Source organism: Scyliorhinus torazame, chromosome 4 (assembly GCF_047496885.1).
Source record: "Scyliorhinus torazame isolate Kashiwa2021f chromosome 4, sScyTor2.1, whole genome shotgun sequence".
Classification (NCBI taxonomy): Eukaryota; Metazoa; Chordata; class Chondrichthyes; order Carcharhiniformes; family Scyliorhinidae; genus Scyliorhinus; species Scyliorhinus torazame.
This window is the reverse complement of record NC_092710.1, coordinates 152,733,626-152,748,400: the sequence shown is the minus strand read 5'-3', so window position 1 is coordinate 152,748,400 and position 14,775 is coordinate 152,733,626. Positions and strand designations below refer to the sequence as shown.

Below are 14,775 nucleotides of genomic sequence, written 5' to 3'. Positions count from 1 at the left end.
GGCCGCTGACGCTCCCGAGCATGCGCCGCCCCGACATGTCATTTCCGCGCCAGCTGACGGGGCAACAAAGGCCGTTTCCGCCAGCTGGCGGGGCGGAAATTCCTCCGGCGTCGGCCTAGTCCCTCAATGTTGGGGAGATGCGGAGCATTCCGCACCTTTGGGGCAGCGCGATGCCCGTCTGATTGGCACCGTTTTGGGCGCCAGTCGGCGGACATCGCGCCGTTTCGGGAGAATTTTGCCCGAGGTTCGCCGATGCGCTGGTGTCCAGTTTGAACCAGATGCGAGCCTTGTGGACTGTGAGGACAGTACACCACTCATCGTCGGGATCCACGCTGAGGATCGGGAGATGCTTCGCAGTCTTGGAGAAAGGCAGCGCATGCTTCGTAATGGTGCCCACCTGGTATGGAGATTTGAGGCACGCAGCATCAGGATCTGTTGGGCTGTCGGGGTCGGAGTCTGGCATGGCCTGCTGTATTGAATGGATGCTTCTGTGCCGCGGCTGGGATCGCTGGATGCTGAGCAGTGGAGCAGATCTGCAAAGGACTGCGTAGTGGCCAAGCTTGCCACACTGTAGACACCGTAGTGATTTTGCCGGACATTGCCACTTTAAATGGGCGGAGCCACAATTCGGACACGTCATGCCGCCAACGTCAGCGCATTCCGTGCGCCATCGCGCATGCGCAGTGCGGTTGAACAACGTACATACCTGTGCAGCCTGGTCGTCGGTCTCACCATCCCCTCGGTCGTGGCGCGCATGAGCAGGGGCCCGGGAAAAGCGCGCGGAATGGCCACTCTCGTCGATACTTAGGCCCTGCATTTGTGCGATGGCCGTTTCTGCCGCCCTGATGTGGGAGTACCGATTGTTAGCATGTTCGTGGAGAACGCACGTTTCGATGGCGAGGGTGAGCTGCTTGACTTTCAGGAGCTGCTGGCAAATCGGAGTGGACCCCGAAAACGATCTGATCCCGGATCATGGAATCAGTGGTCGAGTCATAGTTACATGACTGCGAGAGGATGCGGAGATGGGTCAGAAAGGAGTGAAAAGGTTCATCCTTACCCTGAAGCCTCTGCTGAAAAACATACCATTCAAAGCTCTCATTCACCTCAATGTCGCAGTGGCTGTCGAACTTCAGTAGGACTGTTTTAAATTTTGTCTTGGCTTCGCCTTCAGCGAATGTAAGGCAGTTGAAGATGTGGATGGCGTGGTCCTCGGCTGTGGAGAGGAATAGTTCCTGGTGTCCAATGCGGCCTCGAGGTCGGTGGCTTCTAGATAGAGTTGGAACTTTTGTTTGAAGATCTTCCAATTTGCACCGAGGTTGCCGGCGATGCAGAGCTGCGGAGGAGGGCGGACGTTTTCCATGTCACGGATGGCTGTTTGCTGGTCAACACTGATTCACTCAAAGTAGGTCCGTCAAATTTCAGCATCATTCACTGGTACCATGATGTGTTGGGTAGGCTGGGTCGATGTGGACTGCACTTGATGCAGTGTAGTGAGAGACAGAACTCCAACACTTGATAAGATGCAACACGATTTTATTTAACATCTAAACTATTATACATGTTCAACTGTGGGTTGACACTATGCTGACTTGACTGGAGACCTGATACTAGCCTAACCAGACTTACTAGCTACCACATAGTGTTTGCACTGGCCAGCTCACTAACTCTGACTGTCTCAGAGGCTGGGTCCCGAGAGAGCAGGAAAACTGGTGCCCTCTGGCTTTATAGTGGTCGTGTCCTGTCTGGTGATTGGCTGCACTGTTCTGTGTGCTTACTGGTCATCCTGTGTGTCAGTCACTGCCTGTCTGCACTCCATTGTATACATTGATGTATATTATGACACTGCCAGCATCTATCAGGACACAAACAAAGTCAGAGAGTGGTGGTGGATGGCAAATATTCAGCCTGGATCACAGTTACCAGTGGCGTACTGCAGGGATCAGTTCTGGGTCCTCTGCTGTTCATGATTTTCATTAATGACTTGGATGAGGGAGTTGAAGGGTGGGTCAGTAAATTTGCAGACGATATGAAGATTGGTGGAGTTGTAGATAGTGAGGAGTGCTGTTGTCGGCTGCAAAGAGACATAGATAGGATGCAGAGCTGGGCTGAGAAGTGGCAGATGGAGTTTAACCCTGAAAAGTGTGAGGTTGTCCATTTTGGAAGGACAAATATGAATGCAGAATACAGGGTTAACGGTAGAGTTCTTGGCAATGTGGAGGAGCAGAGAGATCTTGGGGTCTATGTTCATACATCTTTGAAAGTTGCCACTTAAGTGGATAGAGCTGTGAAGAAGGCCTATGGTGTGCTAGCGTTCATTAGCAGAGGGATTGAATTTAAGAGCCGTGAGGTGATGATGCAGCTGTACAAAACCTTGGTACGGCCACATTTGGAGTACTGTGTACAGTTCTGGTCGCCTCATTTTAGGAAGGATGTGGAAGCTTTGGAAAAGGTGCAAAGGAGATTTACCAGGATGTTGCCTGGAATGGAGAGTAGGTCTTGGAGGAAAGGTTGAGGGTACTAGGCCTTTTCTCATTAGAACGGAGAAGGATGAGGGGCGACTTGATAGAGGTTTATAAGATGATCAGGGGAATAGATAGAGTAGATAGTCAGAGACTTTTTCCCCGGGTGGAACAAACCATTACAAGGAGACATAAATTTAAGGTGAATGGTGGAAGATATAGGGGGGATGTCAGAGGTAGGTTCTTTACCCAGAGAGTAGTGGGGGCATGGAATGCACTGCCTGTGGAAGTAGTTGAGTCGGAAACATTAGGGACCTTCAAGCAGCTATTGGATAGGTACATGGATTACGGTAGAATGATATAGTGTAGATTGAGTTGTTCTTAAGGGCAGCACGGTAGCATTGTGGATAGCACAATTGCTTCACAGCTCCAGGGTCCCAGGTTCGATTCCTGGCTTGGGTCACTGTCTGTGCGGAATCTGCACGTCCTCCCCGTGTGCGTGGGTTTCCTCCCACAGTCCAAAGATGTGCAGGTTAGGTGGATTGGCCATGATAAATTGCCCAAAATTGCCCTTAGTGTTGGGTGGGGTTGCTGGGTTGTGGGGATAGGGTGGAGGTGTTGACCTTGGGTAGGGTGCTCTTTCCAGGAGCCGGTGCAGACTCGATGGGCCAGGTGGCCTCCTTCTGCACTGTAAATTCTATGATAATCTAGGATTAATCTAGGACAAAGGTTCGGCACAACATCGTGGGCCGAAGGGCCTGTTCTGTGCTGTATTTTTCTATGTTCTATGTTCTAATAAACAGAGTTAACGTTTTGAGTCATGGCTCCTTTGCCGAATTGAAACGAGGGAGAATATTAGAGCAAAAAAAACTGCAACAAAATGTAGCAACTTTAAGAACTAAAGACAGATGGCCATGTGTGAGGGGAGAGGGAGTGTTTTGCATTGAGGCAATACATGTATGGGATATTTTTGAAAAGGAAAAAGAAAGGGGGAGTTTAAGGTGGAGGAGAAAGGTTAAAATCTAAAGTTGCTGAACTCAACGTTGAGAGTCCTGAGAGCTGGAACATGCTCAACCAGAAGCTGAGATGACCCCAATCTGCCAGTTGCATGCCATTTTAATTCAGCAATTTGCTCTCAAACCCACATGTCCGCCCTCGGTCTGCTACAATCGTCCAGTGAAGCTCAGCACAAGCTGGAGGAGCAACATCTCAGCTTCCAGTTGGACGCATTATCGGAGGTTGTTTAACCACCCCATTGTATAAAGTTAATTTAAACGTGGCTTAATTTCTGATATTATAGCTGTGAGAATTGTGTTGAAAGGCCTGCTTACTTGCACACTTTACAGAACTTATACACCTTTCAGAATGATCTCCGATGCACTTCCCAACTGCACTATTTTAGTGTGGTTTACACAGCCTTCTGAACTCCATCTGACAGCGTAAAAATTCAGGAGTTACTAGTTCAGTACTCAAGTCCAAGGTACCAATAAATCTTTCCATTGACTATGGATCTCTGACCTGTCCACTTAACTGTGCGAATGGAAATGAGGGCAGGAATTTGCACCCATGTCCTGGCCACCATTTCTCCCACCCAGCTCTGGCCCAAAGTGTAGAAGACTTCAAAGGGCAGAGCCCGGAGTTTGGGCCAGGGATCCTATAGCACTTATTATTGGGGGTTTTACTCAATACATAATGGCGTAATATAACTGTTAATTATAGATCCTGAACTACTCAGGTACTGTAAGAGATCAAGTCTCACTAGTGCTCAATTAAATTTAATTTTAATTTAATTACTGTCACCCATATCGATAAATGTTGAACCTAAAACTATGGGTCTTCCTTTTGATAAAGCTTAACATCTTAGAATGGTCACAGCACAGAAGGAGGCCATTCAGTCCATTGTGTCTGCTCCAGCTGTCTGCAAGAGCAACTCTCCTAGTCCCATTCCCCTGCCTGTTTGCCGTAGCCCCTCATATATTTTGTCCCTCATAATTGTCAAGTTTTCTGTTGGGAGTCACAATTGAATCTGCTACCACCCCGCTCTCAAGGTAGTGCATTCCAAATACTAACCACTCACTGCATTTAAAAAAAAGTTTTTCCTTGTATCATCATTGCTTCTTTTGCCAATCACTTTAAATTGGTGCTTTCTAGTTTTCTATCCTTCTGCCAACAGGAACAGTTTCTCCCTATCTACTCTGTCCAAATCCCTTGAATTTCTCATTTGGCTATATATTCTCAAGGGCAATTCAGGATGGACAATAAATGGTGGCCTAGCCAGTGTGCCCACATTCATGAAAGAATCCAACAGAATTGCACTTCTATCTCCCACTGATTGTTTGGCTGAGCATATATTTCCATCAATGTACCAGAAGTACCTTAGAGACGTTTGGAAGCATTTTGTTAACATAATCTAAATGATTTAAAGTCATACTTCAGACTTGGGGGCAAAGGAGGAGAGATGGGTACAACGCGGTCCACTGCCTTAAAGAAGACCTTTGGTGAGCTTCTTGCCACAACTGCTGGAAATACGTCACCCAAAAACTGGTTTTACTTGAGATGAGGTACTGCAGTAGATTTTCCTAGCCATGCTTTCATCTATATTCAAGGGAAATACTCAAAATGTAATTAACTGTGATCCCTGTAATTGGGTACTTTAAACGTATTTTTAAAAGTTTGCTTGACATGCTATGCATTAATCATCCCCTGAGATATGGCACGTGTGCCCTCGAGGATGCACGTGAGAGTTGAGGAGTGTGAAGTGCTAGAGACTTCTCACAGTCAAAGGGGGTAAAATTGACCTTCAAGATAGAAGCCACAGCAATGCTCCGTCCTGGAAATGTTTGATAGGACAGATGTGATTGCCCTTATTATGGGTCTCCACAATATTTAAAGATGGCTTGAAGGCCTCACAAACGCAAAGCCCCTGGCCCAGGGATGACCCCCGACCTAGAGCGCTTCAGCCTAATACCCCAGAGGAGTCCTCCCCCCCTCCCCCCACAATCACCTCCTCCCAAGCACTGGAACAGCAGCTCCGGTGCCCCTGAACTGCATGCCGGAAAATGGAAATGATTACTCATCTCCTCACTCCACCTCAGAAGCCATCGAGCCACCTTCACGTTTTTAAAAAGGAGTACCAAATGATGGCTACGTGATTTTTCATTGGGGAGTCGGGTAATGCCCCGCAGGCCGCTGCATTCGACCTCAATCTCGCTAATTAGATTGAAATGAGGGTTAATGATATTTTTGGGCGAGATCCATCTCCATCAGGAGCGGCCAGGTGAATTGCAAACTGTTTGCGCCCAGTGCGAATCTCGATTTACGATTTTTCACGCTAGTCACCTGGCACTCCCCGATCTGAGCCGGGCAAAACACAGTGGTTAAATTTTGACCAATGTATTTCTACTAAAAAAATCTCTTTGTACCTCTTGTTATGATCTCAGTTGAGACCCTGGGCGGGATTCTCAGCCTGCCGAAATCGGGACTGATGCTGCCAGTCCTGGAGGCCCACTGCCCTTTCGATCAGGGTCAGCATGCTCACGGCCATGGAGCTCAGGGAGTGGACCTCCATCACCTGGAACTGTGCCATAATACGCTTGAGACTGCGCCACCTCCCTCTGGGACAGGGCCACCTCCCTATATGTCTGTGCCACGTCGGCAAGTGCCGAGGCAATCCCGGCGACGCTCTTAGCCATGGCCTGCTGTGACTGCGCCATGATCAGGAGCGCCGCTGCAATGTCCAGGTGACCCTGTCACATGGCTGCTGTGCTAGGGCAGCCCTGTCCTGTACCTAAGCCACTGCCTGCACAGAGTGCTTCACACCTTGGTCATGCTGATCCGTGGCCAAAACCCTCACCCCCCCCCCTTTCCCCTCAAGGCCTCCACTGCGGACGCCACCTGTGTGGTGTTGGTTTGGGTGGCACGCATGGCTGGCACCCACTCCTGCTCCTTCATGCGGTTGGACTCCTCCAACTGCACTTGCAGAGGCTGGATGCTAGGCCACAACCCCGAATACTGTTGGCTCTGCGACTGCATCTCCACAATTGATGGGACTGTCCATTCCAGAAGCTCTCAACCCACCTTGATGGCAGCCAGTTCCTGGGGTCGGCCCGCCCTCTGACTGCCCCTTCCTGAGTTCCTACCTCCACTTGCTGTACCGGAACATGTGTGTGATGCATACCAGATAGTGTCCCAGGAGCTTCTTCACTAACGTGCCCAACCGAGGTGAGTGTTTCTGGGATGGTGGATGATGTGGAGATAGCTGTGACGAGAAATCTGTGTCATCCTCGGACTCGAGCTCAGGGCTGTCCTGGGTTTTGGGTTGGTGGCTCCCATCTCTGTCAGTGTCATCCTCTTCTCTGGTCGGCACCTGGGATCCTGGCTGTGGCTGGGGTCAGGGTCAGGGGTCCGCCCCATCATCAGCAAGTCCTGCAAGACACAAGACAAGATGCATGATTAGACCCCGGGCCGGGAGGTGGGTGGTGGGGGTTGTGTTTGGGAGGGAGGAGTAAGGGTGGTGGCGGTGGTGAAGCATGGATATGGAGGTGATGTGAGTGTGCGGGTAGTGTTGGGGGTGATTTGGGTGTGGGGGTGGGTGACACTCGTGTCACAGGGTACTGAAACTCAGTGAGGCCTCATTTCCTCGCCCGATGCCGACCTCCACCTTGGCGACTATCCTTTCCTCAGGCCCGCCGACAGCTCCCAGGGCCCTCTGCTCTGCTCCGGTAAGGGGCCGCATGTCCGGCGGTCCTCCTCCAGTCTTCTCCCACGGTTATGGGTGGCCTTCTGGGGGTTTATGGGTGGGGGGGGGGGTTAACAGAAACGCACAGTGTTAGAAAGTCCGATGGATGCTGCCCAAGATGTGGGTAGCTGGTGGCTTCAGTGGCCAGGGCATTTGGTCATGGTGGCTGGTATCGGCGCCGGCATGTGGTGCAGGGTGGGGGGGTAGGGTTATGGGTGTGTAAGATGTTGGTTAGTGGCAGGGGTACAATGCTACCAACTCACACTGGCCGCCCTGAGGAGGTTGTGCAGTTTGTTGCGGGCACTTCTGGCTGGTCCGGACAACGTTGTTCACATAGCTGAGGACCTCTGCCACTTGTGGCCAGGCCCAGCGAACAGTGGTGGCTGGCAGCCTCCTTCCTGGGCCGGGGTACAGGGTCACCCGCCTCTCCTGCATGGCGTCTAGCAGGTGTCAGCGTCCGTAAAATGGAGTGCCGCTCTCCTAGCTGCCACCTGTTGGCTGGGATGGTGTGTGTGGGGGGTGCAGTGTGTATATACGGCTGTAGCTTGTCAGCCTCCTGAGTGTCAATCGCGAATCCGGCAAATCCTGCACCATTCCCCATTAGAATCAATTGTGTTCCATGTGGTGCTGGTGCTAGCCCCTTAACGATTGTTTAATCGGTCCAGGTGCAGAGCCAGTTTTGTTGTCGTAGATGTCCACAAACCCTGCCCCTGCATCAAACTTAGTGTCAGAGTGGAAAAATTCCACTGCCTAAATTTCAAAAAGAAATTCAACTCTTAGTTATTAACTGAAAGAATTGCGCCTGAAAGAATTGCGCCACAAGATTTCATGTTTTAAACAAAATAATTTTCACTATACAAGTGTTAAACAAAGCAAGTACAACCAATTTAACACTAAATTTCATGAACCCGTGTCCTTTAAACCTAACAATTTCAACCAAACACTTTTGGGTGAAGTTTCCAGTCCCACCTGGTGCGGGAATCATCACGGGCGGGATGGAAAATTTGAAGGCCTGCTAACTATGGACAGGAAATTCCGGTCTCAGAGCGGGCACGACCGGAAAATCCCACCCTTTCTACTTTTATTTCCATCCAAGAGTTCCCATATACTTTATAGAGTGTTCCATCTCTTATATATGTGGGTTGTTATGATTATGTTGTGATTTTTCATGGTCACTTTAGAAGTTTAGTCACGTGATAGTCCATCAATTACTTTGCGGGCTTAGAGTCAGTCTTGACTAAGCCTTTGCACCGTTCACAACCATCTAATCAACCTCTGTAGATTATTGCGTTCAACCACGGGCCTCAGCATTTCCATTCTTTTATCCTGCAAGTCCAACACACAACAGGATAAAAAGAAAACTGCGATGAGGAACAGATCAGAAAACAAATTATTTTTCAAAGTGAGAAAGAAAATCAAAGCTTTTGACAGTCGACGCTGAGGCAGATCAACAGTAGGTCAGTGATAGCAACCCGCACCTGGCATTAGACCGGTAAGGTTATTCGGAACAAATTAAAAAGGGAAGGGCCATACCTTGAAGTTAATCCAGTACCGTGAAGAGTTAAGAAAGCAGAGCTTGCCATATGCCGTAGAGTAAGACACAAAGATAGCAGGGGCCAAAGAGAAAATAAATTCTGGCATCGCAAGCTGGTTCAATTGGCTTATTCATTATTAATTGGGCCAGTAATATAAGGAAGGTTGTGAGAAATGGCAGGAAAATTTGGCACCATGGGTCCATTTGAGGAAGACCCAGAAAAATGTAAACCGTATGTAGAGAGATTCCACTATTATATCCTAGCCAATAAGATATTATGGTCCCTGCTTTCCTCCGTATTATTGGAAGCAAAACGTTTAATTCACTGAGAAGTTTGGTCCAACCCGATAAGCCCGGTGACACAACTTATTATGAATTGGTTGAAATATTACAAGACCACTATGCACCAAAACCATTACTTATTTTAGCAAGGTTTCAGTTTCACCGAAGGAATCAGCTCAAAAGGGAATACATAGCACTATTTATGGGGACCCTAAAGCACCTCACGGAGTTTTGCGAATTTGGTGACTGCCTAGATAATACAATGGAGATCACTTGGTTTGTGGATTGAGAAATGAGACCATTCAGAGAAAATTATTAAGAGAATAAAATCAAAGTCTGCAAACAGCATTAAATATAGCCGTTTCAATGGAGCTTGCTGCTAAAGAGGCTTCTCTAATTGAACAAGGCAGTCAATGTGGATCTGGAGGGCAGGTAAAAAAAACTATATTTTGAACATTTATGTATTGCCTATGAAAAATTGTATCTTCATCTAAAATAAATCTCTTACTTTAAATGATCATCAATGCTAATGCTCTTGAACACTACAGTGCTATATACATTTCCTGTGAATCATAGAATTTACAGTACAGAAGGAGACCATTCAGCCCATCCAGTCTGCACCGGCCCTTGGAAAGGGCACCCTACCCAAGCCCACTGTGCTGGTCTATTCGAGGGGCACATGTTAGTGGGCATAGTAGAAGCACACTCAGGAGTCCTGATTAAGTCTGATTTCCGGTAGCAGCCATGAGCTGAGCGGTCGCACGAAAGGTAGCTCTCTCCTAGGAAATTCTCAGTAGACCCTTTTAACCCATCAAACAACAACATTCCCCAACTTAACCCCCACTTACTACCCAACCTACTGAGATGCCACTGAACCAGCAGCCAGGCCACAAGGCCAGCAAGAGCAGAGAAAGGAAGACCCCAACCCCAGTACAAGGGGACGCACGTGGCAACCCAGACCTAAGCATGGTAGACCCAGCAGGGTCACCAGCGACGGCTCATTTTTGATGAAGAAATTGATGGAATTTATCTCCACAGAGCTCCTGAAACACAGAGAATGATAAAAGTGGACCTCATGTCGGCTATGAAGTCGGAAAAGAGGCCGTGCTGGCCCTATAAAGGGAGCAATGGACAGAATGAAGCGGAGACTGGAGGCCCAAGAGGCGACGGTGTGGGATCTGGAGAAATCAGCCACCGACCAGGACGAGCGGATCGCTTCACTCAAAAGCCGAGGTGGCAAGGTTGGTGATGGCCCAGAAGGTGCTAAAGGGGAAGGTGCATGATCAGGAAAACATGTCCCGTTGACAGAAACTTTGAATCACCAGGCTATAGGAGGGCGCAGAGGGCAGAAACCCAATGGAATATGTTTTGAGGATACTCGGAAAACTGATCAGGGAGGAGGGCTTCAGCAAACCCCCAGGGGTTGACCAGGCTCACAGGTCACTCCGACCAAAATCCCAAGTTGAGGGAACCACCACGGGCAATAATAGTGAAACTCCATAAGTTCCAGGACAAGGAATGGGTTCTGAGGTGGGCGAGGAGTATGTTATCACGTAGGTGGGAAGGACACACCGTCCGCATATACCAGGACATTGGAGCGGACCTGGCCAAGCGCCGGGCAGAGTTTAATGGGGCCAAAACACGCTGTTTAAAAAGAAGGTTTCGGCATGTTGTACCCGGGAAGACTATGGGTTACGGACAACGATAAAGAACTTTATTTCAATATGCCTGAATAAGCTAACGTATTTGTATGAAAACACGGACTCAAGAAGAATTGAGAACTATGTGGAATTACATGATCTAATGGGAAGAGAGGGTAACTGTACTTGCGGACATGAGGGGGGAAATCAGCAGACTGGTTGGGTGCAAAAAGATCAATTTCCGGGGGGAGCCACCACATTGAAAGCAGCTTGGTGGATGGTACTAAAAAGTGAGGGGAGCGTGGGGCAGCACATCTCCCGAGAGGGGGACGCCTAGCCGGGGGGGGGGGGGGGGGGGGGGGGGGGGTAAAACACTGGTACTCCATGGCCACAACTATGGAGCTGCTGGTGGAGAGGAAAAAACTACAAATGGAATTTGACATGCACTCCACTGGGAAAGCAGTGAACCAGCTCCGCCAGACACAGGGGAACTTTTATGAGCAAGGGGATAAGGCCAGCCACTACTGGCATACCAGCTGGGGAAGCAGGCGGCCACGAGGGAGATAGGACAGGAAAGGTAGGCTGGTCACAGCACCAAATCAATGCTGCCGTCGCAATTTTCTACTTGGACTGTACACCTCCGCGTCCCTGGAGGGGGACTGGAAGATTAACCAGTTACTCAACAGGTTGGACATATCAGCGGCAGGGGAGGAAAAGAGACAGGAAACACCATTAGGATTGGAGGAGGTCATAAGAGCGCATTAACTCCATGCAGTCAGGGAAGAAACCAGGACTGGATGGGTTCCCGGTGGACTTCTATAAGAGGTTTGCGGCAGCACTGGCCCTGCACCTGTGGGAGATGTACAATGACTCGTTGTCCAGGGGGTTCGTCTGCCCACACTGGCACAGGCCTTGATATCATTGATCCCTAAAAAGGACAAGGATCATGGATCATACAGAACCGTCTCACTCCTGAATACTGACGCAAAAGTCCTGGCAAAAGCTCTGTCAAGTCAACTGGAGAGTTGCTTGCCTCCTGTCACCTCCCAGAAATAATCGCGGAAGATCAGACCAGATCTTTTTGACCTTCCCCCACCTGCCGCACCAGGGTCTACAGGATAAGGTGGTGTTGAGAACAGGAGTGGGAGAAGGGAAGGTCTCAGAGATCAATAAGGAGCAGATGGAATTGGAGGGGGCCCCAATAGGGGAGGTGCAGAGAAAGTGGGAAGAAGAGCTGGGTGGGGAGTTGGAGGCCGGGTCATGGGAGGAGTCCCTGAGGAGAGTTAATGCATCCTCGTCATGTGCCCGGCTCAGCCTGATACAGTTTATGGTGGTCCACAGAGCACATATGACTGTGGCCCAGGTGAGCAGTCCTTTGAGGAGGTGGAGGGTTGGTGTGGGCACTGTGCGGGGGGTCCTGCGAACCATGTCCATATGTTTTGGACATGTTCAAGTCTGAGGGGGTTCTGGCAGGGGTTTGCTGACGTAATGTCAGAGGTCTTACAAGTGAGGGTGGTGCCGATTTCAGAGGTGACGATCTTTGGTATGGCAGAAGACCCGGGAGCCAAGGGGGTGAGAGAGGTCGACATCCTGACCTTTGCCTCCCTGTTGACCTGCAGACGTATCTTAGTAGGATGGAGGGACTCGGAACCCGTGAAGTCAGGGTTATGGGTTAGCGACATGGCGGGGTTTCTCAGACTCGAGAAAATTAAATTCACCTTGAGGGGGTTGTTGCAGGGGTTTGCTCGGAGGTAGCAGCCATTCATCGACTTCTTCCAGAAGAATTGAGCTGTCAGCAGGGCCGGAGGGAGCAGGGGGGAAAGGAGAGGCATGAGAGAGATGAGTAAGGACAGGCGAACCAATGGAGGGATGGTTGGGGATGTTGACACTGTTTGTGTAAGCCATGTTGGCTGGGGGGTTTTGTGCTCGGGGTGGGGGGGGGGGGTTTGGTTATATTGTTGTGTTTTTCTTTTTGTTGAAATCTGATGTGTAAAATTGTTAAAATTATAAATGCCTCAATAAAATATTTTCTTAAAAAAATGAATTGCCTTGTTATTCTTTCTACCAAAATGTACTATCTTGCATTTATCCATGTGGAAATCTGTACCACCCATCATTTGCATTAAGTGTAGCAAACAACCGTGCTGTGCACCCTCCAGACTATATTAATTACAGCCAATATTGTCATCAGTTCCATCTTATTTAATCAAATTATGAACTGTGAATACATCAAAAATGTATTCAATCATATATGAAAAATAATTAAACAAAAATATCTAGCATTTTTCTTGAAATATTGTAAACAATTGGTTATTCGATGTAAATGGAATTATAAAGCAAAATTGGGTACAATGTCTACAATTCAGAATGTACAGAGAATTAAAGAGGATAACTAATTAACATTTATTAGCTGTTAATTTGAACTGTACCGTTCAACTGCAACTGTGAAAATAAAAATAAGCACAGATTGTCTGTGAATATTCAAATACTTATCTAGTATTTTCTCATTTTAGGTATTGTAGCCTGCATGTGCATTTTGACTGTAAATGCATTCTACTCATCAAGTAATGTGATAAAATTAACTTCAATAAATTTCAATTCTCAAGTTATTGAAAGCGAAAAACTTTGGCTCGTAAAATTCTATGTTCATTGGTAAGTAAGTTGTTTTTTAGTAGCTGTACTTTGCTGTCAGTGTTATTGTAAATTCAAATCCATTGGTTAGTCGTTGCTAACTTTTTTACATTGCAGGTGTGAACATTGTGAGAAGTTTGTTTCAGAGTGGAATAATGTAGCTACTGCTTTGAAGGTAAGGCAATCCTGTCACTTAAGTTATTTTCCTTTCTTAAAGACTTAATTTATGATTAAACTTGTCTATTTTTTTTTATGTTTCCCATTATGAACAGGGTATTGTTAAAGTTGGTGCAATAGATGTGAACAAATATGCATCAATAGGACATCAGTATGAAATAGAAGAATTTCCCACTATCAAGTTCTTTGGGCCTAACAAGAACAAGCCAGAAAAATATTATGGTATACAATCATTCTATCTTTAAAATGGTTGACATTTTGATTCATTTGTTTGCCATGAATATTAATTTTGGCAGACTTTTTAAAAAGTGGTTCGGTTTAAAAATGCCTATTTTATAACTTGATTAATCAGGTGGAAGGTCAAGTGCAGCCATTACCAATGGAGTCCTTAATTCCATACGGTTCATAGTAAAGGAAAGACTAATTGAACAAGGCAGTCAATGTGGATCTGGAGGACAGGTAAAAATATATATATTTTGAACATTTATGTATTGCCTGTGAAAAATTGTATCTTTATCTAAAATAAATCTCTTACTTTAAATGATCATCAATGCTAATGCTCTTGAACACTACAGTGCTATATACATTTCCTGTGAATCATAGAATTTACAGTACAGAAGGAGGCCATTCGGCCCATCCAGTCTGTACCGGCCCTTGGAAAGGGCATCCTACCCAAACCCACACATCCACCCTACCTTTTTGGGCACTAAGTGTAATTCAGTAAGTCCAATCCACCTAACCTGCACATCTTTGGACTGTGGGAGGAAACCGGAGCACCCGGAAAAAACCCACGCGCACACGGGGAGAACGTGCAGACTCCGCACAGACAGTGACCCAAGCCGGGAATTGAACCTGGGACCCTGGAACTGTGAAGCAACTGTGCTAACCACTATGCCACCGTGCTGCCCGTGAAGTAAATAGGAGAGTGAGAAGATGAGGTAGAAAATTTACATATGCCATATACTCTTCAAAAATGGGTCTGAATTGGAAGAGGAACAAAGGAGCACAGGGATTCAAATACATAGATGACTAGAATTATTCACAAATAAAGGCCATTAATAAAAACAATGCATGTGGGTTCATTTCTAGGGAGATAGAATTTGCAAGCATGCAAATTAGGTTAAACATATAAAGATCCTTGGCTGTACACAATTCCAGTTTCCATGTAATGAAAATAACACAGAGACACTGGCTAAAGTGCAAAAAATATTTACAAAGGTGACACCAGAACTTAGGAAAAAGTGAACAGTTTGTACCTCCATTCTGTGTGAGGGGTGATCTGCTGAGAGGTTGCCTTCTCCAACACCCTTGAAT

At 47.4% G+C, this 14,775-nt stretch overlaps 1 protein-coding gene across 3 annotated transcripts in view; it reads left to right on the top strand.

Annotated features, from left to right (window-relative positions):
• Positions 1 to 14,775, top strand: part of LOC140410548 (protein disulfide-isomerase A6-like) — a 121,339-nt gene that overhangs the window by 32,178 nt on the left and 74,386 nt on the right. For 2 of the 3 annotated variants that reach the window (XM_072498782.1, XM_072498781.1), the window contains exons 1-5: positions 10,087 to 10,254; positions 13,167 to 13,305; positions 13,402 to 13,459; positions 13,557 to 13,683; positions 13,814 to 13,920. In XM_072498782.1, the coding sequence (XP_072354883.1) occupies positions 10,089 to 10,254; positions 13,167 to 13,305; positions 13,402 to 13,459; positions 13,557 to 13,683; positions 13,814 to 13,920 (597 nt within the window). In that variant the 5' untranslated portion in view covers positions 10,087 to 10,088. Of the gene's footprint in view, positions 1 to 10,086; positions 10,255 to 13,166; positions 13,306 to 13,401; positions 13,460 to 13,556; positions 13,684 to 13,813; positions 13,921 to 14,775 lie in introns of those variants that run through there. The other variant, XM_072498784.1, reaches the window with a different exon arrangement.